Below are 26,763 nucleotides of genomic sequence, written 5' to 3'. Positions count from 1 at the left end.
CCTCTAAACAAGTAATTCAATACGAGCTTTCCTCAGCAATTTAAAACTTATCTTTAAGCAAAGGAACCCTGCACTTGCTGCCAAAATGTCTGTTAAAAATGACCTTGAAGAATGGCCCAGAGTGGGGTGTGGGGGGGTGTGTGTGTGTAAATCTCATTCCCTCTTGACAACAGGCAAAAAGTGTATGGAATAGTTGCTTAGGAAGGTCTTTCTGAGAAATAAAATCACTGATGATCCTAATTCTATTGAGATGATCGTCAACGATGCTACTATATTACCATTCACAGCCCATAAATAAATAAAATCCCCTGAGAACTTAAACACTGTCAGATAGTTACTATTTTGAAAGGCAGCACTTGTCAACAATTATCATTCGGTGATATCTGAGAAGCAATGTCACCCATATATTTAGAAACTCTGGCAGCTGTTTGCAAATCTGGTAGTCATTTTTAATCACCAGGTGTTTACAGAGTAGAGTTTTGTTACACCTAACATAAAAGCATGACTTTTTCTTCTCTCCTACAACCGTCTGAGACTCACGTGAGTCTCTCCCTAACCTTTTCTCTCCCCGAGCCTTGCTAGAAAAGAAGAAATTAACAACTAGACAATAGCAGATAAGGTATTTCTTCCTGCCCCAAACCTTTTGCAAAAGGAGTAAATTTTGAAGCTTCAGAAATGTAAAGGAAGTAGTCTTGTAGTTTCTTTGCACTACAGTTTACCTGCAAACATGCTAGGGCCTCAGTGTAGCAGTCACTAAATAAAAATACTATGTCCTGCCCGTGTTCTCAGACTGCGCTCTAGCTAGGCTCTCCTATCCAAGAAGAAAAGTCTGCTGCAGTTCAGGATCTGGGAGCTAGAGCTCCTTATTTCAGCATTAAGGAGCAGAACTCCAAAAGTCTCCAATAGTCGGTGAACCAGTGGGCTGATGAACACTGCTGGAAAAATAACCCTCCTTTTCTCTTTCTTAGACAAAGATTGTGCTAATCGCTTCCACAGGGTGGACTGTGCACTGACAGAGCTGAAAATCCAAAGCAGTTAATGCCCTGTGAGATAAGGAAATGTAACAGAACCAAAGAAACATATGAGGTACTCCCTAGGAAAAAAAGGCAATCTTTATCATAACCAGGTTCTATTATATTATTTGAAAGGATCAGAAATCTACAATTGTATAATGACATTGTACCTAAGACCCACTCCAGGACAAAGTACAGTGTCCGGCTACAATCTGCTTAAGATTACTTTTGGTTTGGCTCTTCTCAAAGAACCAACATCTCTTTTCTCTTTGATAATTTTCTTGTGCATAATGTAAAGGACAGCATTCAAATTAATCTTCAATGTTTATAGGAGCAACAGGATTAAAAATTGGTCTCTCCTTCTTTGACTGTATCTTACCATAACTGACTTCAAAATCTTTCTTAGTACCATTCAAGCTTTCTAGAGTTCCACTCTTTATATCATATCCCAAAGCAGAGAGTTTTTTAATTCGGTACTGAAGAATTTGCGTTGTCAATTCCAGCACCATTGGTGTCTCCCTAATCTGTGCTACAGAAATTCCTTCCTTCAGTAGTCCTTCAAATCTTTCTTCCAAAACTGCAACAGAGTAGTAGAGAAGGGCTGGGCATTTCAGCACTAACCGTTTCAATTCTTGATCGCTGCACTTAAAGATGTTTTTGGAAAAAAACATACTTTTCTGCATAGTAGTAGGAGTAAGCTGAAAAATAAAACCTTTAAGTTTGGACAGCAGCTGTAGAACTTCATGGTCAGTGAAATCATTCTTCTGGAGAAACTCCAAGTTCTCCTGGATTGAGGCGCAGGTATTTAATAAAATAAATGGATTTTGGCTCAGTAGCTTCAGTATCCAGATCTTCATATTTGCATCAGAACCTCCTAAACTTAAATAATTTCTTTGTAATGTCTCTATCATGTTTTTGTTTTTCTCAACAGGATTGTAGAAAATACTGGGTGCGCTTGTTAAGAACCTGGTGATTATATTATTCTTAAGTCCCAACTCTTGAAAAAACAGTATATTTGCCTTCTGGTTCTCATGATTTTCAGTAGTAAAAAAAGACTCTGGAAATTGCTCTATTAATTTAATCAGCTGTTTTTCATTCTGGCATACTAATTGCCACAGAGCTCTTTGAGAGTTTATCTCTGCCGGGGTATGGAGAACCGCCTCTGGGCAGCGTTCTAAAATGTTGGCTACTGTGGTCTCATCCGCACCCATTTCTTGTAAGATATCAGCAATTTCTTTAACGTAGGCCACATCCTGGAGAAGGACCCATTCCTTTAGTCTGCGTATTTTCTTAATGTCGACTGACAAGCTGTAGAGACTCTCAATGTTTTTTTTATTTTCCTCTCTTGATTTTGTATCAGTTGTGTAACTGCAATGTATTGGGAAGCTTCTGCTTGCTACTTCAGTCCATACGGATGAAAAATTCAATGCCGGGTTACAGTACTGAGATCTTATCAACAGAAGAGTAAATGTATCTTTTGCGCCGTGAGCAACTCCTCTCAACATCGTGGAATTCAGCCCTATATAGAGAGAACAACAACTACAGGAAAACACATTTAAGGCACAAGTTATACCTCATAATGTTCTCAGAGACATTGATATTTAGACTGAGCTAGCATAAGAAATTACTCTCAACAGTGGTTTTTGTTATTAGCACAAAATTCAGCTTTCATGTGAAAGCGGCGGGGGGAAAAAGACTTTTGAAAGGTTAATATTCTGATGGATGTCTCACTGGAACAATAACATGTGGAAGCGACAGACCTGATGTGGGGGCAGTGCTCTGTCCATATAAATGCTTGCAGTCATACAAGAACCAAACTGTCAGCCGTTTCCTGCAGCTAATATTGTTAATTACATTACAGCTCACTCATACTGTATTAGAAGAATGTTTCATGCAATTTAATTTGACAGTAATTCTACTAAATTAATTTTAAAAAAAAAAACAGCTTAAATATCTTTCTTAACTCTTCTGACTGTATTTGCTTAACTTCTCAAGCATTGTTAGGAGCGTGACTTGCTCCTTGGTGTGTCAGAGACCCCCCTGGTGCTCCTTCAGTAGCAGTTCATACCTTGAAATGAACTGCTATGAAATCATTCTTGTTATAATTAAGCGGGGGAAAAAAAAGTCACCAAAACCCTTATGTGTTTTTTCACTAGCTGAGTCTGTTAATTGGGTTCTGAATATGCACACTGGTATTTTGGGGGAGGAAGCAAGTACACTGTAACATCTTCAGGCCTTCACTTGCCTCTTCCAGTACTCACTTTGCTACAGCTGCCCTTTGCACTGACACCTTATTTCTGTCTCCAGGTCACTTCTGTGGTTGCCAGCCACCCCCAGTAGGCAGAGTGTCCTTGTGGAATAGGTGCGGGGCTGGGGTCCACGCAGCAACCGTAGGGTAGTTGTGGGTAACCCCATACCCCACCTCTGCTCGAACGGGCTGCAGGTATCACCAACAGCACGTGCACTGCCACCTGCTCTGCAACGGCCAAAGGAGCTGCAGCAGTCAAAGAAAGATATCATCAAGTGTGTCTTTAACTTCCTAGGTGGTGTTTTCATAACAACCTTTTGGAAGCACAGAGCGTGAAAGGGAGAATTGCTGGTCTGTGAAATACTCGCACAAATTGCTGCTACTGGTAACATGCCTAAAACTGCTCAAACTGAAAATGAGAAAAAAAAATAAAATTGTGCATTTGACAATTCTATTTATACGGTTGCTTTCACCTCTCCCAAAATATAGCATGCTTCAGAAAGTACTTATGTGAGCATTAAGTTAAATTATGTTTTCGTTGGGTTTTGGGGTTTTTTTAGGAGAGAAAAGACTGTTACAATCATGCAGTTTAATCTCCTACATAACAGGCCAAGAAGACTACTGCAGGAACAGCTATACGAGAGCCCTAGAATCTTCTTTATAACCCATCTTTTCAGGAAATATGTGGTTTGTTTAGAGAACTTAAGTGATAGAGCCTCTATCTAGTTGCCAGGTAAGGGTAAATATTTTCTGGGGTGAAATACTTTATCTCAAGAAAGTGTACCTTTGCTTTTAAGTTGATGTTTTTCACTTTCTAAAAGCTGGACTCTTGTTACGTTACTACATCATAAATTAACAGAATAAGACATAATTTCCTATGTGCAAACTTATGTTATTAACAGAAGCTGTTTATCGGTAACTTGTTTTTTAGTATTGTTTCAAATCGCTGAGGCAAAATCTGACTGCCTAAAGAAGCTACTTGTGTTATAACCCCAAGGCTAATGATTTTTATCTTCATAAACTTTGTGACTTCAGAAGTGCTGTCCAGCAAGCTCCACCACAGAACAAGCCATTTTTCCCTGAAAGCACTGAACAGTGACAGTGTAGGTAAGTCACAGACTTTTTGTGTGCTGACCTTTCCATGTCCTGAAAAAGCGACTGTTTCATGGGGACTGTAAACTGAAGCCTCTCCTCCACAAGGAGTGACACAACCGCCTGTGTCTGAGTACTCTGAGTGGTTCTATTGAATTTGGTGGGTACAGTCAGAGTACGTAAATCTCTGAATGATCAGGGCTTTCTTCATTAATGCTTCAGCTCAGCTGGAAACTTGCAGCAAAATAAACTATTGTTAAAATTGTTTGGGATGTCAGATGATACTTCCAAAGTACAAAATGGAAAAATAACTAACCATGACTTTTACTTCAATCTGTAATCCTGCTGTTAAACAAAACTGCCTTGTGAGTAATGCAGTCACTTAACATACAGTCATTTTATCTATTATAGAGCTTTTAAAAAATTCTGATACAGTAAATTGTGCTCTTCCAAGATCTGACACGGAAATGACTGTTATGTTCACTTAAAAGAAGTTTTATGTTGTCTGAAAATGTTTGACATCATAATTTTTTTTTCCTGTTGTTAGGGAGGATCATCTATGCAGAAACACAGAATACTATAAAAGGAAGGAAAACTTTATTTGCCAAACCGCATTGGACTGGGGTACTCAGGAGCCCTTGTAAAGCAATGAGTAAAACATAGCATGCAAAATAAGATGAATGGATTTTAATGTCATGGTGTTCTATGGAAACTGAGAAGATGATTAAGAGTTATGATTTGGTGTATTTCAGAGTCCATAGATGACAGTATCGCATTTCCAGGGTATGTAACCTATTCCAAGAGTTCAGAGTTCTCTTAAAGCTCATGCTGGACTACTGTTCTAATATGCAGGACCCCACAGTAATGTTTTACGTACTTCTATTGCTGTGAGGATTGTAAATCAATTGAGAGATTAAGAAAAAAAACAGCCATCTTTGACGCGATGTTTGCTCTCACTGCCAGCAGCACCCTCTTATCACCAGGTGTCATAACAGCAATAAGGAAGTGAACTAGAGTCAACCTTGAAGTTATCTGTGATCCTGTTTGCTAGCACACTGGCAGTGACCTATATCTACAGAGTAAAGGGGTGTTATAAGTTTCATTATTTAATGAGACTCCTATGTATATCTTCTATAGGAAATGGATACTAGAATCGACTGGCTGATTCATCCCTCATTTCATTCAGAAATTTTGAATTTCTGAAAGCTTATTTTGAGACTAAAATCTCACTTTTTGAAAATCAGCAAACTGAACTCTTGTTCAGGTTGTATTTTTCACAAAATCCTTCACTAAAGAGAGCAACAGTATGACTACTACTGTATGCTGGTCACTACCATTCTCATTACAGCAAACTGTAGCCAGGTATTAGCAGCCTGTAGAGAATTAAATGAAACTACTAAATGCTTAGGTTGAACTTTGAATTAACCAGGAAGAGTAGGTATCTACCCAGAAAAGAGCAGTGTAGATAGGATTTGAGTAAGTTGTGAAGAAATCTGGAGCGGTAATAGGTAATAGTTTTGTAGATTAATGCATAGTAAGCATTCACACTTCTGCTTTGAAAGAATCCCCGTTTTGCGTCAGTAGTGGAAATGAAGTAAAGAAGGATTACAAAAATATGCTAGACCAACATAAAGCTTTCTAGAAAAAACAAGACAAGATCCTAGGATAATCCAGACCTCAAGAGCTCAAATCAGGGTCTGCTACGAGGTAATGCCAGGCTGCTTTGTCCAGTCAGGTTTTGAAAACCCCTATGGATGGAGCTGACCCAGCATTTCTGGGTTGCCTGTTCTTCTGCTCGACTGTCCTTGTGTGGAAAAAGCTTTTCTTTATATCTAGGAAAGACATTAAAAAAAACCCACCCACAAACAAACAAAAAAAACCCCAACCCAAAAAACCACTTAAGAAAGCATAGCAGTATTTAAACCAAAGGTCATAAAGTGGTGCTTTTAACAGAAAGTGGAAAGTCCTCAATCCCAGCGTGGTCACGTAAACCTGGACCTACGCCATCCCTATCCGCACCCCACCCCCCTTTCTCTCCCTTTGGACTCCGCTTCGGGGTGGAGGGGCAGGCGGAGGATGTCTCCCCGGAGCCAGCTCGGGAGCTGAGGCTGGGAGCCCGGCAGAGCTCTCCCCACCCGGCCCCGGCCCCGGCCCCCGCAGCTGGCTTCTGCCCTCACTGCCAGTCACCCGGCCCGAACGTCACTCGCGGCCTACAACCAGGACTCGCTCCCAAGGGTTTCCTTCCCAACCACGCATCGTTTAAAAAAACGATGCTTCCTCAGCATCTTGCCCCGTTTATCTTCAGCCCGCCATTGTTATGACACGGCCGCATCTGTCGTCAAAGCACGGGAGGCCAAACATAACGTCAGCCGGCCCACTAACAGCGGCGTTCGGGCTGAGGGCCGCGTCAAAGCTTCCCTCACCGGCCGGTGCTCGGCCGGGCTGTCGCTGAGGCACCCGCCGCCCCGCACCCCCAACCCCCGGGCCCCGCGGCTGGTGTCAGGCGGCCGGAGCCGGCTGGGACCGGCCCGGCACCCCCGCGCCGCGCCTGACCTGGCTCGCCGCCGCGGAGCGCTGCGCCGCCGCGCTGGGCCCTACCACCGGTGCCGCCCGGGGAGGGGGAGCGAGGATGTACCATGTGGCGGCCGCGGAGGGGGGGGTGGTGGTGGCAGTGAAGTGCAGTTATGAGGACTGAGTTTGCAGCAAAGGAGGACTTTGACGTCCTACAGGCGTGAGTCGAGGGTGCTGCGGGTTATGGCTTCTTCATCAGTGTGGCGAGTGGGCTTGCATGGTCTCTTCGTGGTGCAAAAGCGCCCGAGGTTCTTCCACTTGTTAAAACAGATTTTGTTACGATTAGAAAGAGTTAAAGGTGGTTGGATGTAAACAGCTTTCAAGAGAGAATTAGTGTACTAAATAAAAAAAAAATCAAAATTATCTAAAAATCAATAATTTCGAAGTATTATCATAGGAAAGACATGAAGGTTATAAAATTGGGTGACTTGAGTGCCTGTGTTCTGACGGGAAGGAAATGATCCTATTGAGTGGGGAACAGAAACAGTCCGTTTCGTCTATTTGTCCAGAACTGAAGTTGAAATAATGGTGCTAGTGAGGCCTTGCGCCCTGTAGGCACAACAGTTATGGTACCCACCACCCTAGGGGTCAAAGCCCTACTGCTCCCAATACCAAAGGTGTTAACCTCTGCAAGGACACTTCTACTCTTTTTGAAAGCAGTACCCTGAAAAATCTCTCCAGGATCAAATTTGGATGAGAGGCGACACTGATGTGATGATGGGAGGCTTGTTTTACATCTGTGGGGTTTTTTTTCTGATATGATGACTGCACTTATTACAGAATAAAATAACATTCATATATGTAGTCACCAGATTTATAGCGTTTTGCTGGTGGTGGTTCATAAGTTAAATGAGCTGTGATGGTGATAATCACCTTCCTCTATCGTATTTTTTCAGCTGTATCTGTTTCTCTTCTAAAGGTAGAGTAACAAATCAGAAGAGACACGTAAATGATTTCTAGACGAGAAAGATTCTTCTAGGCGTGTTAGGATTTTTTAAACTAACTCTGGGTCTGCATGATCAACATCCTTCAGAGAATGAAAATCAGCACCGTTCTCTGCGAACACTTCTTTTGTCAGCTACATTTTCAACAGTCTGTACTAGATCTATGACAAAAATCTGATGAAGAAGAAAACTGCTGTAGAAAGCAAGCATGCTCTATGAACCCAGTCCAGGCTTGGTCTCCTATGTAACTGCTGTTTCAAGAACAGGTAACAAAGTTTGTGAATATACATGACATACAATGATGTTAAAACGATGTATCTTAAAATGCTTCTGATTTGTAACACACAATGCATTGTACACTTGCTTCTTTGTTTTTGTCATTTCACACCTTCATGTTAGCTTTTTTCCCTTCTAGCTCCTCCCCACTCTCTTGATTTTTGCGATCACGGTCCCAGCTAAATTAGCTGAATTAGCAATACTGTTCTTTAAAAGTCATCCACAAGAGAACACAGTAGTGAGGTTTACTTCTATGAGTTCCTTGATTAACTGTGATTCTATTTTCTTCTTCTACTAAGTTGGACAGACTCTTCCCTTGAGATTTGACACTTTAATTAATATATTCTTCACTTTCCTTTCACTTTTAAATCAAGAACAAACCATTTAGAATGGAAAGCATGGCTAGAAACAAATGGTGTTGTGACATAATGATATCCTACGGTTGTTATTTAGTCTGTAGCGACAAACAGCTTATAGACTGATGGTTTTCATGGTTGCAATTTGGTTATGAAACGGTAAGGTCTAGTGGGGGAGGGTTGCTTCCACCTCAGCATTCCCAAGAAGGCAGATCAGTAGATGCTGATTCAGCATCGCAGCCTTGTAAGGAGCTAGCAAGGAACATAAGGAGTATGAAAAAGCAGTTTAAACATTTGAAATAGAAACTATATTGTGAGGTGACTGTCCTTGAAAATAAGGAATCTATTTTGTGCTCAAAAATTAGAGAATTAAAAGGACCTTGATGGAAAGTAGTCATTAACTACTGAGATTTCTTTTTCTGTTTCTTTGAAAATTGTTCAGCAAATATCTGGCATTTCTTAAGAATAAAAACGAAAAACACAACAAAAAAAAGCAAGTGTGGTGGGTTGACCCTGGCTGAGGGCCAGGTACCCACCAGAGCCACTCTATCACTCCCCTCCTTCTCTAGACAGGGGAGAAAAGGTACAACGGAAAAAAACTTATGGGTCGAGATAAGGACAGGGAGAGATCATTCTCTAATTATCATCACGAGCAAAACAGACTGAACTTAGAGAGGGAATTCATCTTATTTATTACTAAGCAAAACAGAGTAGAGGAATGAGAAATAAAACCAAATCTTAAAACACTTCCCCCCACCCCTCCCATCTTCCCAGGCTCAACTTCACTCCCACCTTCAACCTCCATCCTCCCCCAGCGGCACAGGGGGATGGGGAGTGGGGGTTATGGTCAGTTCATCACACGATGTTTCTGCCGCTTCTTCATCCTCAGGGGGAGGACTCCTCTCATCATTCCCCTGCTCCAGCATGGAGTCCCTCTCACAGGAGACAGTCCTTCACGACCTTCTCCAACGTGAGTCCCTCCCACAGGCTACAGTCCTTCACGACCTTCTCCAGCGTGAGTCTCCTCCACGGGGTGCAGACCTTCGGGAGCAAACTGCTCCAGCGTGGGTCCCCCACGGGGTCACAAGTCCTGCCAGCAAACCTGCTCTGGCGTGGGCTCCTCTCTCCACGGATCCACAGGCCCTGCCAGGAGCTTGCTCCAGCGCGGGCTTCCCACGGGGTCACAGCCTCCTTCGGGTGTCTCCACCTGCTCCGGCGTGGGGTCCTCCACGGGCTGCAGGTGGAATCGCTACACCCCCTCATCCTTCCTCCATGTGCTGCAGGGGGACAGCCTGCCTCACCATGGTCTTCACCACGGGCTGCAGGGGAATCTTGCTCCGGTGCCTGGAGCACCTCCTGCCCCTCCTTCTGCACTGACCTTGGTGTCTGCAGAGTTTCTTACATCTTCTCATTCCTCTCTCTGGCTGCAAAAGCGCTCTCTAACTGTTTTTCTCTTTCTTAAATATGTTATCACAGAGGTGCTGATTGGCTTGGCCTTGGCCAGCGGCGGGTCCGTCTTGGAGCCGGCTGGCATTGGCTCTGTCAGACACAGGGGAAGCTTCTAGCAGCTTCTCACAGAAGCCACCCCTGTAGCCCCCCCCCGCTACCAAAACCTTGCCACACAAACCCAACACAGCAAGGAAGAATGTACTTTGTATGAATTGAGAAAACAATGCTTAGCTATACAGTGACCCAAAGTTTGAGTTGCAGCAAGGATATGTGACAGGATCCCGCACGTTCTTGGACCAGAATGATGAGCTGTGGAATATGATGTTCCACATATGACAAAGTAATAATTGAAAAACTCAATAATATTATTATTGTGAAAAGTGCTTAAGAACAGTTTGGCCTCCACACTTTTTAGAAAGAAAATCTGTATAAAAACAAACGAAGAGATTCTAATCGTGGCTGGGGCCTTTGCTGCTAGCAGGTCTTCATCATTAATGACATTTTATTAAGTCATTCAAAGCGAGGAAAGAAAAGCATGAAGGGAAACATGTGATGCATGTCTCTTTTTGTTGACTTTACTTTTGCTTTCTGTGTATCTTAGCAGAAAAATATTTTAGTAGAAAGAGCAACCACAATTCTTAAAGTACTATCCTGCTTTGGAATTCTGGAAGTCAAGAAAGGTCAGTATTGCTAACGTGAGTCCTCTGCCTTCCACTTGAGAGCTGTTATTTCTAATAAAACTTCTCTGGCTGTGGCTACCCACTTGTCTATAAACACTCTGGCAGTTGTAGATCTGAGCTGCAATCCACAGGTGGAGGTTTATTTTCAGATGTGCACCTAGAGCTGCCCTGTTAGACTCGAAATTGCTCTACTGAGCCCTACCAGCATGTCGCCTCATGCAGTAGTTAGCCGTGCCTAGTGGCTCACACGAGAGGAGGGGAAACCTGCTGTGTCGGCAGCACGCAGACGGTGGCTTGAACTCTGTAATTAAAAGAAAAGACGTCAGATATACACCATTCACTAACAATAACTTTACTAACAGTGCTAGAGGGACCATTGTAACTCGTTCTGCTGCTCAGTACTCGCTTGAAAACGTGTTTTCTTTCAGCAGCTCCCGCAGCAGGAGGCCGCACGGCCGAGCCAGCTCTGCCTCTTCCTCAGCGGTTCTGTTCCAGCTTTTTTTATACACCACCTCAGGACCGCTGCCGGAACCGACAGAAACACAGACTGTTTCGTAAGCAACGGCACGTAACTTAAACACATGAGGGGAGACGCCCTCCCCCCCCCGCGCAGGGGGCCGGGCCGGGCCGAGCGGGACGTGCGAGGACTAAGACTCGGGGGGGGGGGGGAGGGGGGCAGCGCGGCCGCAGTCCCCCCTGCCCGCACAAACCGGCACCCGGCGGGGGCTGGGCTTCCTACACACACGCTTACATAAGCGCCCCGCCTCTGCCCCGCGGGATGGGGTGCGGTGAGATGGGCCGGGGCGAGCCGGGGCGAGCCGAGCCGAGCCGGGCCCGGCCCACAGGCGACAGCGACCCCGCCACATCCGCTGTCGGGGTGGGGTGGGGGTGAGGAGAAACGCGCCGCCGCGCATGCACAACCCCCGCGGCGGGCGCGCGCAAGGCGCTATACATAACAGGTCAGCGGGCGCGCGCCGGCAGCCGCACGCTCCCCACCCCGCCCGCGGCGGCTCCCGCGCGTGCGCGCAGGCGGCTCTTGACAGGAATCGGCGCCGCCAAGAGCCTCCTCGGAGCCCCGTGCTCATCCGGGTCCCGCCGCCCCGAGCCGGGCGGGAGGAACACGGTCTCCGCCCCCCGGCGCCACTCCCCGCCGCGGCCCGCCGCCTCACACCACCCCGGCGGGTGGGATTTCTGCCGAGATCTGGGCTCCCTCCGCCGCCGACCCCCCCGCCGCGGGGAGCGGGGCCGGTAGTGCCCCGCACCTCCTCGCCCCGCGCCGCCTCTCCCCCTCCGCTGGTAGTAAACACACTTCAGAAACGTGAGGACCGGCGGTCACGTGGGGGAGGGCCCGGCCAATCGGCGGTAGGGGGCGGGGCGGGGCGGTCGGCGGAGCACCGGTGCCCGGCGCAGAGTCACAGGGCGAGCGGCGAGGCGGTGGCCGCCGGCTGGCACGAGGCGTGCGCGGCCGGCATCGACGTCCGCTTCCCGCGGGCAAGGGGGGGGGGACACGACACGACCCCACCGCTCCGGAGCGACCGCCGGATCCCGCTCTCTCCTTCCGTCTCTGCTCTCCCCGGCGCGGGGGCTCCGCGGGGTGATGCGTCCCCGCCGGGCGGCCGCCCCCGCCGTCTCCGCCGGGTCCTAGAACCGCAAGAGGCGAGGCCACGCGGACCCCGCGCCGCTCGGCCCCCCCTTCTCCGCGCGGGGCGGCGGCGGCCGTTGCTCGCCCGGGCGCCGAACGTCGGCGCCGCGCCATGAGCGGCTCCGCGGGCGGCGGCGGTTCCCGCTGAGCGCCCGCGCCCCCGGCCCGGCGGCATGGGGGTGAACGCCGTGCACTGGTTCCGCAAGGGGCTGCGGCTCCACGACAACCCGGCGCTGCGGGAGTGCATCCAGGGCGCCGACACGGTCCGCTGCGTCTACATCCTGGACCCCTGGTTCGCCGGCTCCTCCAACGTGGGCATCAACAGGTGGCGGTGAGTGCGGGGCGGCGGGGGCCCTAATCCCCCCCGTTATGTATGCGGTCACGCTGCTTCCCCGCCATCCCCTCCCCTCGCCGCCCGATTGGGCCGCCGCCAGCGCCGGCTTCCCTCGCCCTCCCGCCCGCCCTCCCCGCGGCTCCGGCGGCGGTGTTACATATCCAGCCCCTGGGCCGACCCGGGCTGCGGCTCCCGAGGCGGGAGAGGAAGGGGGAAGAAGCGGGGAAGCCTCTGGCGGAGCGCGGGCCCGGGCGGGGCGGGAGGCCGTGGTTTTCCCGAGGAAGGGGGGCGGTTGTTCTCGCACGCGGCCGTTCCGCGCCCCCGGTGCCCGCCCGGGCTGGAGCTCCGAGCGGGGCTGCTGCGGGGCTGCGTCGCCGGGAGCCGGGCTGCAGGTCCCGGGAGGAGCAGCCTGGAGGGCTTGCTTCGCCTCTGGGCAGACGAGGAACCCCGCACCGGCACAGGGTGATTCCGTTGCTGGGAAAAAAACCTGTTAAGCTGCTTGATTGGTTCAAAAGTAATTTCTCAGGGTATCTTTCCTGCAGGGAAGGGTAGGTAGCGTCCCTTTCCAGAGCATACGGATCTTTTCCTACACCTTCGAGCCAGCTGTGGTCCTACCTGATATAAAAATGAACTTTACTGTGGAGTTGTGGCTGACGCTTCCATGCTAAATGTGTGCCATAAGGCGGCAGAGGTTAATGGGACTTCAGTTGCGTACTTATCCTGTGAGATTACTTAAAACATCGCTAGGGGTCTGAAAGTTGTTACCCTTTTAAAAGGGTTGATAATGCAGTAGAGTTCTTCTATCATCTGTGCATCCAGCGTCAGGAACTTGAAATGACTGTGAGCTTAGCCTGCCCAGACTATGATGCTGAGAAGAGTTGCCTAATTATGGAACAAGCACGATGAAACTTGGCTTCACACTATGTCATAGAAGAATGACAAAGTTGAGATACTTCGAGTTTTGGTTCAGCTTACTTCTCTTCAAGGACTATTTCTTTCAGATTTAATAATTTCTATCCCAGGTCATTAAATACTTTAACACCAAGATAACTTACCTTTGGAGGTTTGGTGTGTGTGGTGTGTTAAATGTTTTCTGTGAACTTTAACTTGATGGCTATTCCATTTTCACTGACAAAAATAGCATTCGTACCACTTAGGAATGATAATTGTTAGATACTTCCCTTCACTGAGGTTCATGATGTACATTTCTTTTATAGAGGCTTTTTAGGTTTTTTTGTTGGTTTTGAACAAGAGGTTTTTTTTGAATAATAAATCCTGACTTTTTATAAAGAAAGCTCAGAGGTCCTAGTTTTATGGATGAAGCATGAACAACTACTTAAGTTTTAAATGAACGTGGACAATTGTCACCAGCCTAAGTGTTAAGGAAATCACATGTCTTGAGAATACTTCACAGGTTTCTAATGTATTTGCAAATGAAATGCTAAACCGCTTTTGGTTATATTCTCTGCACTACTGAATGGTAGACAAATGTGAACTTTGATTCTAGCAAAAGGAAGTTCATGTCTTCAGTGCTACTGCCCTGGTTCTTCAATGACTATTTAATATGATCATTAGCTAATACAGTCCTTGAGTACATTTATGTGTGATATATTTGGTAGTTGGTTTACTTTAACAGTGTTCTTGGTGATCTAAAAGATAACTAGTATCTGCACTACATTTTGCATTTCAAGAAACCCATCTTTTTTTAGTTGCTGGTTAGAGGGGCTGAGTTTTTGGTGGTGTGGGCTTGGTTATTTATTTACTTTATGGAGAGGAGCACTTTTCTTTTAGCCCTTTGTTTTTCTGTGCCCCCATCCCTCTGCACTGCAAAGATGTCCCAGAAGAAGGTAAATTACAACTCCCCTGTCCAAAGCACTTCAGACAATCTCCTGGGACTTAAATACCCTCAAGGCACATGCTGCACATGGATTTGAGTAGGAAGTCTCTCTGCCTTCATAGCCTGGTTTTGTGAGACCTTCAGATTTTTTTTTTTTAAAGTACAGTAACTTTATAGAATAACTGGCTGCTAAAGCTGTATTTTTATTAGCATGATCTCAATAAATTCTTATTTAAATGAACAGTTACTAGTTTGGAATGAATCCATTTTAGGTTCCAGCAATTTTAATGAGTTATTTTTAACCAGTGGTAACACACACATTCACAATGTGCATACACAAGATTTGTGATGCAGTTTTTTTGGTTGCCAGTCTCATTCAGCACTTGCAATTAATAATCAAGCATTTTATCTCCTTGGCCACTTGATGACCGTAAGACCAAGACTTGATGACCCTTGCTTACATGCTTGTGGAGTAAGGTGTTGGATTAGTCAAACATTTTATTTGAGATTAGGAGCAGAGGCCCTTCAGCATTTGGAACATGAGTCAAATGTAATCTTCTGGTGTGAATTTACAGTGGTCCTTTCTTAGTTTGAGTTGATTGACGCCCAAGAGTTTATGTTCTGGTGAGTTTATGGTCCTAATGCTCTGGTCAAAACTCTTGTCTGTCAGAGTTCAAAATATATCTAACACAATGGATATGAGAAAAAATGGTGCAAGAATACGAGAAACCAGGAGGTTTAGTTCCTTGTTAGAAGTAATATTGTCCCTCTGCAGTCACCGCTTATGGTTCATTTTTAAAAAATGAGTTTTAAATCTGGCAAATAGCAGCCTTTAATACATAGGTGCTTTCTGATTAACTTTTCTCTTTAAACAGTCATGTAACACTCATGACTAATATTTTTTGTAATTGCACTATTGAGCAAGTCTAATTACTAAGCAGTCACATGGTCTTACTGACCTCCTTTCTCCTGGCATTCAGCCTACCTGTTCTAAAATCGTGAATGCTACGTAACAAATGCCAGGGCCTTCCTCAACTCACTTCATTATTTTTTTTTTTTTCTGGTTCTGTTTCCTCTTATTGTTCCTTCTTTCAATCTGTCTAATACATCAAGATGTGCTTACACTGAGACATGCTTTTTCTATATAATGAGTTTTTCGATGTCATTGACAGATCAAGGCTTACGAGAGCGGGGTTATTTGGTGCAGTAAAAGGTGATGGAGAAATGGTAGAGGGAGAGGCTAAATGAAAAATAGGTCTAACGCTCTCTTAAAGTTTTGTCAATTGCCCTTAAACGTTTGGCACCGGAATTAGCATGCATCTAATTGTGTCAACAGAGTAGGCAAAGAATGTAACTTACGTACTCCAACAAGTAACCATTACCTACTTATGAAAAAATGTGTTCCTATGTGCTCACAGACTTTTCCATATTAAGGAGAATGGGATCTCATGTTTAGCAATATTACTGAGGGGAGGGTTTCATGTAGCCCTGGTTTTAGTACAGAGTGGCAACTGATCACAATACCTAAAAAGAAATGCAAACATTCTGGTAGTTGCTGCATAAGAATTTACTTTGGCTAATAATTTACTTTTTTAGTTTGTCTTTTTTGAGGGTGTATGTATGCTTTTGATATGCTAGTTAAGGCTCGCTTGCAGCAATTGATTTAAAAAGATGGATTGGATGGTCTAATCTTGCCAATCCTTGTATTTCTTGTTTTAATAATTCCTGAAGAGAACAACTTGCACTTTTAAAATAAGAGTAATAAAACTTGGTTTGTGTATCTAATAGATTTTGTGAGAATATTGATGTGTTCAACATCCTGCAAAGTTAGCTACTGTTGTTATGGCAGATAGTCCTATTGATTTAGGAGAAAGATTTAATTTTTTTTAACACTCATACCTCAAAGCATATAAAAAATTAAAAACCTGAGCAAAAAAAATAATACTTCATTTCCAGGACAATCACTGCAATTCATAGAAATGGGAGCTTGTTTTAAAAAAAATTTGTACTTAGACGTCTTTCTGTAGCATCTGTTAAATTTTGCTATTCTATGCATCTGGTTTTGAAAATATGCTTACAGTTTCAGGTTGTGTAGGAAATGATTTGTCCTATAGAGACCTGTTTGGATGTGGGATTGGTGAAGAAAGTTTGTCAATAGAATTATTCTTTGAGTGATTTCAGTGTTAAATGATATCATATCTGTAATTCAGGCAGGCAAAATGTGTGTATTGTACTTTGTTAATTTTGGTGACAAGGTTGCTATGTAAAAAGGAGTGTGCCAAAATAATTATGACTTCCCTGCTAAAAACATCCCCTTAAGTTTGTTTTCATGGCGTAACACTTCAGATGAAAATCTGTTTGATTTATGAAGTATTTAACATCAAGCCAATCATTAAAATATAGAGGCAAGGTTCTTGATTTTTTTCATATACAAAGACAGACATACATCAAGTTTGGGAGTAACACTAGTTTTGTCGTATTCTGTAGATACTTCGGGGTTCCTTTTACAGATTAGGTAGTCTGTGCTAAACTCTGCTGCTATAGCCAGAGTGTAACAGGTCCGCAAGAGAACTTCAGTATTCCTGTGCCGTGCTCTATACGTACCTGTCATACCTTTTAATGAGTGGCTTCAACTCTAGCTCAGTGCGTACTTTGGAGCACTTTTGTCCAACCAGCCCATTAATTTGAGGGTGATTAATCTGTAAATTTCAAAATCTGTTATCGAAGAGCGGTAACTTGTTTTCAGATGGTAGTTCTGTGATACCGGTGGTTAGATTGGAGAAACCCTCCAGTGCCATGCACCTAGGTTGCCCATCTGTCCTCTTTCATACAAAGCACTGTCTACCCCAAAAGTGCCCACAGTTCAGCGATTCCCTCTGTAGTTCATGGTGTTATATGATCTAGTCCTATGATTTACAAAGTACGTCATTGAGCCACGCTGACGTATGTCCTCATTGTTTTAATCCTGCAGTGTTGATGAAAGGAGTGGTTCCACCCTTTCGTGATAGCACACAGCCCTGTGGTCAACCAGGTTAGCTCATCAATCTGTCCAAAAGAGATTAGTTACCAGTTTTGGTAGGATTAGCTCTGTGGTAGATTGCGCTAGCAAAAACATCGCAGTAGTAGTAGCAGCGAAAAGGCGAGAGTGGGAAGGGCAGGTACCATTTCTTTCAGTGGCAGTATGAATTCGAGCCAGATTAAAATGGCCATGTAACTGTGGCCTGCATTGCTCATGTGCGTAGTAACCACTGGGTGTTTTTTGGAAGGTCCTTATCGGCTTCGTCTGTGGCTTGCCGTGTGTTGATGCCCTTTGAAGTTGTATTGTCAAAAATAAGTATCGGCCTTTTTATTGTGTTAGGGGAGAGGCCCAATTTAGTTTTTGTCAAACTGTCAGAATGTGAGAAATAACCCTGCCAGCTGAGAAGTTACACTATGCTTGTTTGTTATTTTGGTGAATGATCTTGTATCGCCAGATTCCATAATGTAACTACTATTAAATTGGACAAGAAATCTGCACTAGTTGGTCTGCAGAGAGCAGGCGGTACGGCAAATCCAATTTTATACGAAGTGCTCAATAAGTTGGTTTTTTTCCAAGCAGCAGTTGTTATAGGACAGAAGAATTCCACTGAGCATTTACACAATTTGCTTTTTGACTGCAAGATTGATCTTGAAGGAATCTAATTCCTCAGGTTAAGAAGTTTTGAGGTTTTAGAGACCTGATTTTTACATCACCAATCTCCAACTTTGAGGATATCAAGAGAAGATGTAGGTGGAGTGTCCTTGATAACTAAGAGTAGTGTGTGGACTTTGAGCATCAAGGGACAAATTCTGTCTTGAGACAGCTCCATAGGATTATTTCAGTCTTCCTTCTCTCTTGGGATCAGAATTCTGGGGGTTTTTTTTGTTTTATTTTACATAAGTATCAATAGATTACGTTCTTTATTTGAGCAGGAGAAGGTAATCTGTCTGCAACTTGTGGTGTTACCTCCTTTGGTCATAAAAGGAGAGGGTGATAACCCACAACAAACACCATCTGTGATGAACATGAAAGCAGTTTTTTTTTAGGCAATCAAGAATACAGAAATGTTTTTTCCCCCCCAGCTGATCAGTATGTGGCTGATCAGCATCAATGAATTCTGCGTCAGTCCTTCAAAGCAAATTATTTTAGATATTTTCATCCTCTTTTGGCCACTTTCATGCAATCAAGTATATTTCCCTCCAGCTGACGAAAACATCTTCATTCCTACCAATAGAAGCAACTCTAAACATATCTCACCATGCAATATTGCAGAAAAAGCTGTTTATCACTGTACCACCTGAACTTTTTGGTTTCTGATGGTTTATCTACAGCATGGAAGCCTTTATTTTCCAGGAAAGTGATTCTTTTCTGTACCCCCTTGATGCCTGGCAGGTTTTCAGGTTAGTTATATAACCTGTGATAGGAGGAAGGTCAAGCTGCCAGTGAAGTCAGCCATCTTTTCAGTCTGGAAGTTATGCTGAAGTCTGTGATGTATTAATTTGTATGTTGAAAGAAACCCTTCACTTTAGGGAATTTTGTGACCTTCCCATAATAATCTAAAAAGGCAAAAGTCTGTTTGAGCATCTTTCGGTTGTGTAAGTAGCGTGGGAGTACGTGGCTTGGCGTTTTACAGGCTTAGTAATTTGCATAGCACGTTTTAGCAGATTTAATAGCTGTGCCTTTGGTTACCTCTAGGAAAGGACTGGATTTGATTACTGGGGTAAGAATTTCACGGTATTTTGGTACAATACATTTTACTTAATTTTTTCAGACCTGTAAATGTGGAGCAAGGTTAGTTTGTGTGCTTCTGTATACGTCTGGCTTTCAAGTTCTTTGCAATCTAGGTCAACAGGTGAACTATAATTGCAGTGTTCTTCTAACCCCAAAGCCTCCATATATTTTTCAGGTCACCATAAAGCATTTGCTTTCACTGCTTTAGAGTTTTGTGTGTGTAAATGTTTCTTTATGCAGAAATAAAGCTTTAGTGGAGGTGAAGGATAGACTGGAAAGGACTGGGGAAAACAGGTCAATATTGCAATGTTCTGTTTCAAGCATGTAAACGGGAGACAGCTATGGCAAAAGTCTAAATGTATATCTACACTTTTGGAGCAGTTATGAATTCTGAGAGCAGACCAATTACTAATGGTGAGATATTATTAAAAATGAACACATGAGCCTTGTTATTGTAGAGAGTAGCTGAGCTGCGGTGAACAGAGCTTCCTAAAATATCCCACCCCATTTTATGCTTTGATACTTTTTTAAATTGCATTAGTATTTGAAAGGTCTGAAAGTCTGTATTGGTAAACCTGGGTAGGAAATAAGGATTTGGTAATACTCAGGGTTTTGGAAGTAAATTCAGGTGTCAAACTGTGGTTTATAATCTCTTTAAAAAGTGCTAACTCTGCAAGTTTCTTGCAATAGGTTGGAGCCTATTCAGATTGTCAGAGATGGAAGGGATTTCTTCCAGTTCAGCATTGGTCAGGATGTGTGCTGCAAGGCTGATTTCTGTGTTGACAGGCATGTGATATCGTATACATCTGAGCTGAGCTCTTGTGTTGTGCGTTGCTTCCTCCTGCAACTAAACTATAGAAATTTTCTGGGCCTGCTTTTGAAACTTACCTTATCTCAGTGTTTCTTGATTTGTAGGAAAGCATTTCCTTTCCTGTTCAGTCACATGCATTCCTTTTTTAACATCAGTTAGTGTGCTTGTGACTCTTGCACAGCCCTGGGAAGTAAAGGCTGCAACATTATTGCACTGTAAGTTTGATTCCTTTCAGAACACAAACTCCTATCCTTTCATAACGAAAACCAGAAACATTGGAAAAAAAATCTGTTCAAGCTCAATCAGGGAAGTTGTGAAGTATGAATACATGATGTTATTGATTCTTCAGTGGTGGAGATGAAATATCTACAGCACAGTCTACTTGTCTACTTAGGAGCAACTCCTGTAAGGAAAACTTGGATTTTTCTATCTGTTATTTATCCAAAGTGTGGAATGCATGACCTAGGAAATGCTTTACTTTTTATAGTAAGGAACCTGTGGAGTTCAGCACTTGGATGAAAAACAGGTTTTTTGTTTTGTTTTCTTAATGCCAATATTCTACTTAACTTGTAAGCGAAGAGTAAACTGTGCTGCAATTGGGGGGGGAAAGGGCAAAATAATGATCGAAAGAACAGAAATAGGAGGGCAAGTTTCATCAGAAAGATGAGTAAATAAATAGGTAACCCCTTCATGTAGGTTGCTTGCTACTTCACGCTTTGTATAGGTCATAAAACATGATCATGGTCTGATAGTTAAAATTTTGCTGTGCCCTAAAGATATAGAACACCATGGCAAGCTTTATCTCTGTTTCGCAATCTGTGTGTGCAGTGCTGAAGTACTGGAGAAGTGTACAGAGAATTGTGAGACTCCATTTTATAGAGCAACTGGATGATTTGATTTCCAATACACTGGATTAATTGAAGAATGGAGTACATTTTTCTTTCCTCTGAGTTGAAATTTTCTGCCTGTAAATTCTGTGGCATCAAGTGTGGGTTTTTTGTTGTGTGTTGTTTGGGGTTTTTTTTCTCCTATTCTTCATATTTCACGTTCTTGAGAATAAACAATTTTTTTTCTAGGAGTCTTAAAGTAGAAAAAGAGAACAATACAGCTTTTAGCAGAGATTGCCTGCTATTGTTTCCCTTATTCCCCTCTCATGGGAGAGGCATGACGCTACCACTGTAAAACTGACATATGCATTTAAAATAAAAGATTCTACGAAGTAATTTTTGCCATCCAGGTTTCAGAAAGGTCTTTGGGGAAGAGGTTGTATTTTGGGTTTGTTCTTTGTTTTCTTAAGTCTTCCTACTCAACTCAGGAAGTGGAAACTATCCAAGCCTTAATGACGGTGATCAAGCAAAGGATGTCATCTGAATTATTTGTTTTATTTGGGTTGCCTAGGGATCATTCCTGTGGCTTTCCATCATTATTTTTCAGTAGATGACAAGCTTAGTAAGATCTAGTCTACTGTGCTTTATCAGTGTTTCTTTTTAGACAGTGTAGCTATTTACTGTTGTTATGCAGTATATCCCAAATCCCGTGAATGCTTCTTTAAATGATTTGTAATGAGTGACTTCTTCATTTTCTTTTTCTCCAGTGTACTCTTTAACCTGGAAACATCTACTAATGAGTAGTTTCTTCAGTTTATGACAATGGAAAATGTTGTGAATTCCTGTGATATAGATAGTTCAATAATTTAATTATGGTATATTTTCCCCTTTTATTTTAAGACTTTCATAATCTGAGGAAATCTATATAAAGATTGGTTTTGATCATGTAGTCATGGTGGTTTTCAGTGAGCAGAGGTTTTTTTCATTTGATTGAAATTTCCTTTCTGTAAGCTAGTTGCCAATAAATTTACTGATGAGACGTACTTTATTTCAGTGGTAGTGTGTTTTTCTTCTAAACCATGAAGAAAATCATGGGTTTGTGAGGATAATGTGGATCTTCCTATTTTTACATTTTAGATTTTGGCTTTCTGGATTCTTTCAAATATAACTCCACAAACCTTTCTCTTTCAGGGCCAACTCTGAAACACTGTGTTAGTTTGCCAAAAAGTAGTTCTTCAATGCTGCATTTACTGAAAGTTTTACTCCAGTTCTTTACTACTTCCATATGGGACAGCACAATGGAGTTTGTGTTTTTGGCACTGGAGGTCACGCTTTCAATCTGAAAAGCATTACTGGTGATCAGATGTTGCTTTATCAGCAGCAGCCTTTTTGATTATTTTTTTTAATTCTATGATTTTTTTTTCTTCTCCTAGTCTATTCAAGAATCCTACCGTTGCAGCTGCTGCTGTATGGTTTGTCAAGTGCAATGGTAACATAAAATAATTTTTAGTTTGGTTTTTTTCCTCTGTTTGAAGAGTGTGAGATTTGCAGGACTAATTATCTCATTATATATGATTTGTTCCCAAGTGAAAGTGTGGGAGAAATTTCAAAAACTCTTCTCCACTCACAATACCATATTGTCATAGATTCCAGTATTTTTCCTGCTGAACTTAAAAATTTTAGGAAGACTTAAGGTAAAGTAAACTTGGGAGAGCTTTGCTGTGTGTGCTTTGCTTTTTGCTGTCATAGGATGGGCTATACCTGTCAGAATCTTTCTGTTAACCAGAGTTTAATTAGGATGTACTATATGGTAATGCATAGCTGGCCTTTTGTTGGAGTGAGTTGCCTTTCGCTTGGAAGTGTTAGTGTCTTGTGCTTGCCTCTTAAATTTTACTTGGAATGAAAGCTTTTGAACTTAGGGTTTGCATAAATCGATCAAAGTCAGCATAATTGACATTTGAAGCCTTGTAGGCTTATTTCTACAGAGATAATCTTTATTTTCTTCATGAGGTTAAGATACAGCTCAATGAAAGGTTGCACTGGTAATCTTTTTTTCCTTTGTCATAAGGTTAATGGTCATTAACAGCAACAGGAAATTAAGTAATTGCTGATGTTACTTCCGGGGTTTGCGTGGTACCTTTGTATTCCCCTCCTCCACCATCTGTGCAGTGTGAAATAGGGTTTAAAAACGTCTTAGCTTTTACCTGGCCTTCATGAGGGATTTTCTTTTATGCAGATTTAATATTATTTAGGCCTGTAATAAAGGATTATGTCCGGTAGCTCATGCTTGGCTGGTAGTGCTGAAGCAGGCAGTTTGTGCTGAAGCTTGCTGCCAGCTGTTGATTCTGGCAGGGGACATGCTGTTCACAAGCTGCTGTTCACTTTCACACCTTCCCCTTCTATTTTTTTTTTTTTAATCAGCTTTTCCGTTTTTGTACACTGGCTTGGTGCTTTTTGAACTCCGAGCACATATTAGGTTTCACTTAACCTTTAGCAGGCACCGCTTCTAAATACGACACGGAGGAGCAGAACCGACCCGCTGCTTGTACCTGCTCGAAGCCTTTCCTTGTCCCGGTTAGGAATAAAGTTCAGTCACGGTACGGGAATCCTCTCGGAGCAGCTCGGAAGGGAAGGAGAAGTTGGGCCCTTTCTACAAGGGTTACATATGACTGGAAAAGTAGGTCATTGTGGCAGGGAGTAGTCCAAACAGCCGCCCGGTTGCCGCAGCAACGACCTACTTTAGGAAACTATTTTTGTTGATTCATATTGAAATGTTCTTCTTACAAACGGTGTAAGGAAATGATCAGGTTATGAGACATGTAGTAATGGAAGCTGCAGACTTTGCAGACTCCCCCCGTGTCGTGTCTGTCTCCCGTTTCCCCGTTTCCCCCCCTTTTTTTTCACCTCTTTGGTCTTGCCCCTTGATGTTTGCTTTTCTTCGGTTTGACCTCTAGTGGGGAACATCGCTTCGTGCTTGAAGGTTCTGCATAGCAATAATACTTATCAGCGGTGATTAAGTTTCCAGAGCTCAGAGCCCTACAAATGCTCCCCTATCATTTTTGCCTATAGAAGTAACTCTGGAGTTTTAAAAAAACCAACAAAACCCAACAAAAAACTTCTTTCTTAGGAGTGTCTGGAGTATTGCTTTTTCTGGAATGCTAACAGTTTCCGTTGTTATTCAACTGCTCTTATTTTAACCTCTTTGCCTCCAACAAAGTTTATCCACCTTCAGGAAGGTGGGCTTGGCACACACACCCCCCACGCCCCACCCCGGTTTTTTTTCCTTTAAATTGGCAGTGTTCCTGTCTGCATCTTTTGTGTTGCTATTAATTCTGATCTTGGCACAAGCAAACTGGAAAAAATAAAGTGATCCTGTATAGGATGATGTTTTCCAGTTGTCTCCCTTTATTCTTTCAACAGTCAGAGTAATAAAAAGTCTGTGACTGTTCAGGAGGTGAGTTTTGGTAATTCATTCCTGCCTTCTGAAAGGAATGTGTAGACAGGGAAAACAAGTAAAGTATAAAAATACAGTTGTTCTAATAAAGGTTTAATTCTTCATAAAATAATTCTTCATCTAAACTACTATCACATCTGCAGAGACGATTGAATATCACTTTTTAGTTATCAGAATGTTCCACTTAACTAATCTTGAAAAATATACATTGTACAGTTACTTCAAGTGAGGTACTTTCTGTAGGTCCTGACCTTCAGTATTGCAGTAAACTGCTGCAGTTGTGGCAGATGAAGGTAGCATGTTTATCTAGAGGTTATTTGATTTTTTTTTTTGTCTATTATGTCCTGAGCTATATTTCGGTTTTGTTTACCAGGGCTTATGTTACTGAGCTCCGTGCATCTTTTTCATCAGCTCTAGACTTTGAGATGGAAGGCCTCTGCAGCATGAAGTGAACCATTACCTCCATTAGTCTACTCATATGCTAAGAAAGTTTGGGACAAAGTGGGATTTTTCTGGATTTATGCAGCTCAATAAACAAAGCTGTTTCAGTTATTTGGGATGTTTTGTTTTTTTAAAAAATGTTGATTTTTTTTTCTACATGATTATTACTGGAAAACCTAAACACATTTTGTTCATGTTTACCTTGTATTCAGATATAAATGACTAATTTCCGGTTTGAAAGACCAGTTCAGAAAACTTTGGCAATGGGAAGGTAGGATAATGCTGAATGTCTCACCACCATAAGACAAGCAACACAGAGATGAAATCCAGTCAGTTTTAATTAAGATTTTTCAGGAATGGCTTTAGGGTTTTTTTCTGTTTTCAACACTTTCTACCAATTTCTGTGCTTGCTAGTAGATTTCAGCTCTGTCCTTAATTCTCTTGTATTAGTTTAATAGATTTTTCAGATATGAGAAACCAGAGACAATGGAATTACACCTTAAGGACTTGCAATTTATACAGTGTAGTTAAGCAATATATTCATTTTCTGCAGTTTCATTTCTAGGAAACTTAAAACTGCAAAATCTCATTAGCAGTAATTATAACCTAAAAAGGTCACTTTAATGCAAGTAAAGTGAAAGGGTTTTATTAAAGTAAATGAGGGGCAGTATAAAATTTGTCCTTCAGAATCAGATTGCAAGACTGTATCTTGTAGTGCTCTTATCACACTTGCTCTTTTGAAATGAGCCGTAGCTGTTACTTTCTCATGGACAGCTTAGATTGCTGAAAATAATGTGGCCGAACTATTTTATGAAGCAGGCCAGCTCTGGTTTAATTACATCAAGCCTTATGAGCTACTCTTTTAAATAAGAGAACTTGGGTACATGAGAATAAGGAGTTTTAAATTTATTTAAATATGAGCATGACTGTACTCTCAAGTAACTTAATTTTGTAATTTGCTTCTAGGTTCTATTTCCCCAGCTGTTCCCACTACAAATACATTTGTTTCCTCTTGGGTTTTTCCTTTATGTATCCAACTAGTCTCTCTCTGGAAAGAGTAGGCATAAGGAATTAAAGTCAAATAATAAGCACTCTGATTTATCAGATTGGAATTAGAGGATTAGAGAAAAATAAACACAGAATATATACATTAAAGAATGGAAGACACTGGGAGAGAGATTTAGGAAACTGTGAGCCTGTTAGTCTCATATCACCAGAAGACTGACCTTTGTAACAAGCAAGTAATTCGAGATGCTTGTTCCTAGTTATATGGGAGTAGTTTAGATGAATAATAGGTGCCCTTTGAATGTGAAGGTAAGATCCAGATCTTTACAGAAGCTAAATACGCTGTTTGCTCTGACGTATGGCTCACAAAATAAGAACCAAATGCAGATTGCTATTTGGAAGATTATGAATGCCTTTTGAATAGGACAAAAATTTTGTGTTTTCTTCCTTTAGGGAATGCTAATCTTGAAAAGATAGTTCAGTTGGAAAGAAATTAATGAGGAGTGATACGTAAGGAAATGCTAGCTTTGTGTCCAATGTAAACTACGTTAGATTCAAACAATTTTGTTGTTCTTAATAGAGCAGTATTGCTTGCTGTAGTTGGTATTCTAGTCCCACTCCATATGTGAAATGGTCTTTACTACTTAGTTTCAAAGAAGATGCACCCGAAAGGACTCAGCTTGGAGAGATTAAATTTTAAACATTGCTTTCTCTCAATTACTGTTTGAAGCCCTTTGTTTCATCCTTTTTCCAAGAGTTGAATTTAAGAACCTCTTTTACAGCAATTATGAATATTTCAGCTGTATGTGGGCTTGGGCGTATCTTGCATTCTTCCTCCATCACAGCTCTGTTTTGGCTTGAAGATTATAACAGTAGTAAATATTAGAGGGAAAAAGCCAAGTGACGCACTTCATGGTCTGTGTTTGGGTTTGTTTCTGCATGTGGATCAGCTCTTACTAAGTTATGAAAGATGCTGAAGTCCTGAATTGCACTCTAAAGGAGCTGGTTGTTTTTTTTTCTCTGCTGACTGTAG

General features: G+C 42.6%; 2 protein-coding genes across 2 annotated transcripts in view; one reads left to right on the top strand and one right to left on the bottom strand.

Moving 5' to 3' along the window:
* Window positions 1-1,289: 1,289 nt before the first annotated feature.
* MTERF2 (mitochondrial transcription termination factor 2) lies at window positions 1,290-6,847 on the bottom strand. The gene has a single exon (XM_075753926.1). The coding sequence runs from the start codon at window positions 2,516-2,518 to the stop codon at window positions 1,325-1,327; it is 1,194 nt and encodes a 397-aa protein (XP_075610041.1). The 5' UTR covers window positions 2,519-6,847; the 3' UTR covers window positions 1,290-1,324.
* Window positions 6,848-12,005: 5,158 nt separating this feature from the next.
* Window positions 12,006-26,763, top strand: part of CRY1 (cryptochrome circadian regulator 1) — a 39,310-nt gene continuing 24,552 nt past the window's right edge. Inside the window, exon 1 of the mRNA XM_075754104.1 lies at window positions 12,006-12,602. Within this exon, the coding sequence (XP_075610219.1) occupies window positions 12,445-12,602 (158 nt within the window). The 5' untranslated portion in view covers window positions 12,006-12,444. The remainder of the gene's footprint in view (window positions 12,603-26,763) is intronic.

The sequence above is a fragment of the Balearica regulorum genome, chromosome 1, assembly GCF_011004875.1.
Source record: "Balearica regulorum gibbericeps isolate bBalReg1 chromosome 1, bBalReg1.pri, whole genome shotgun sequence".
Classification (NCBI taxonomy): Eukaryota; Metazoa; Chordata; class Aves; order Gruiformes; family Gruidae; genus Balearica; species Balearica regulorum.
Note: the sequence above shows the minus strand (reverse complement) of the source record. Positions and strands in the feature narration are given on the sequence as shown.

Excerpts from the sequence above, each read along its gene's own strand:
- MTERF2 (XM_075753926.1), bottom strand. The coding sequence starts at position 2,518 with ATGTTGAGAGGAGTTGCTCACGGCGCAAAAGATACATTTACTCTTCTG.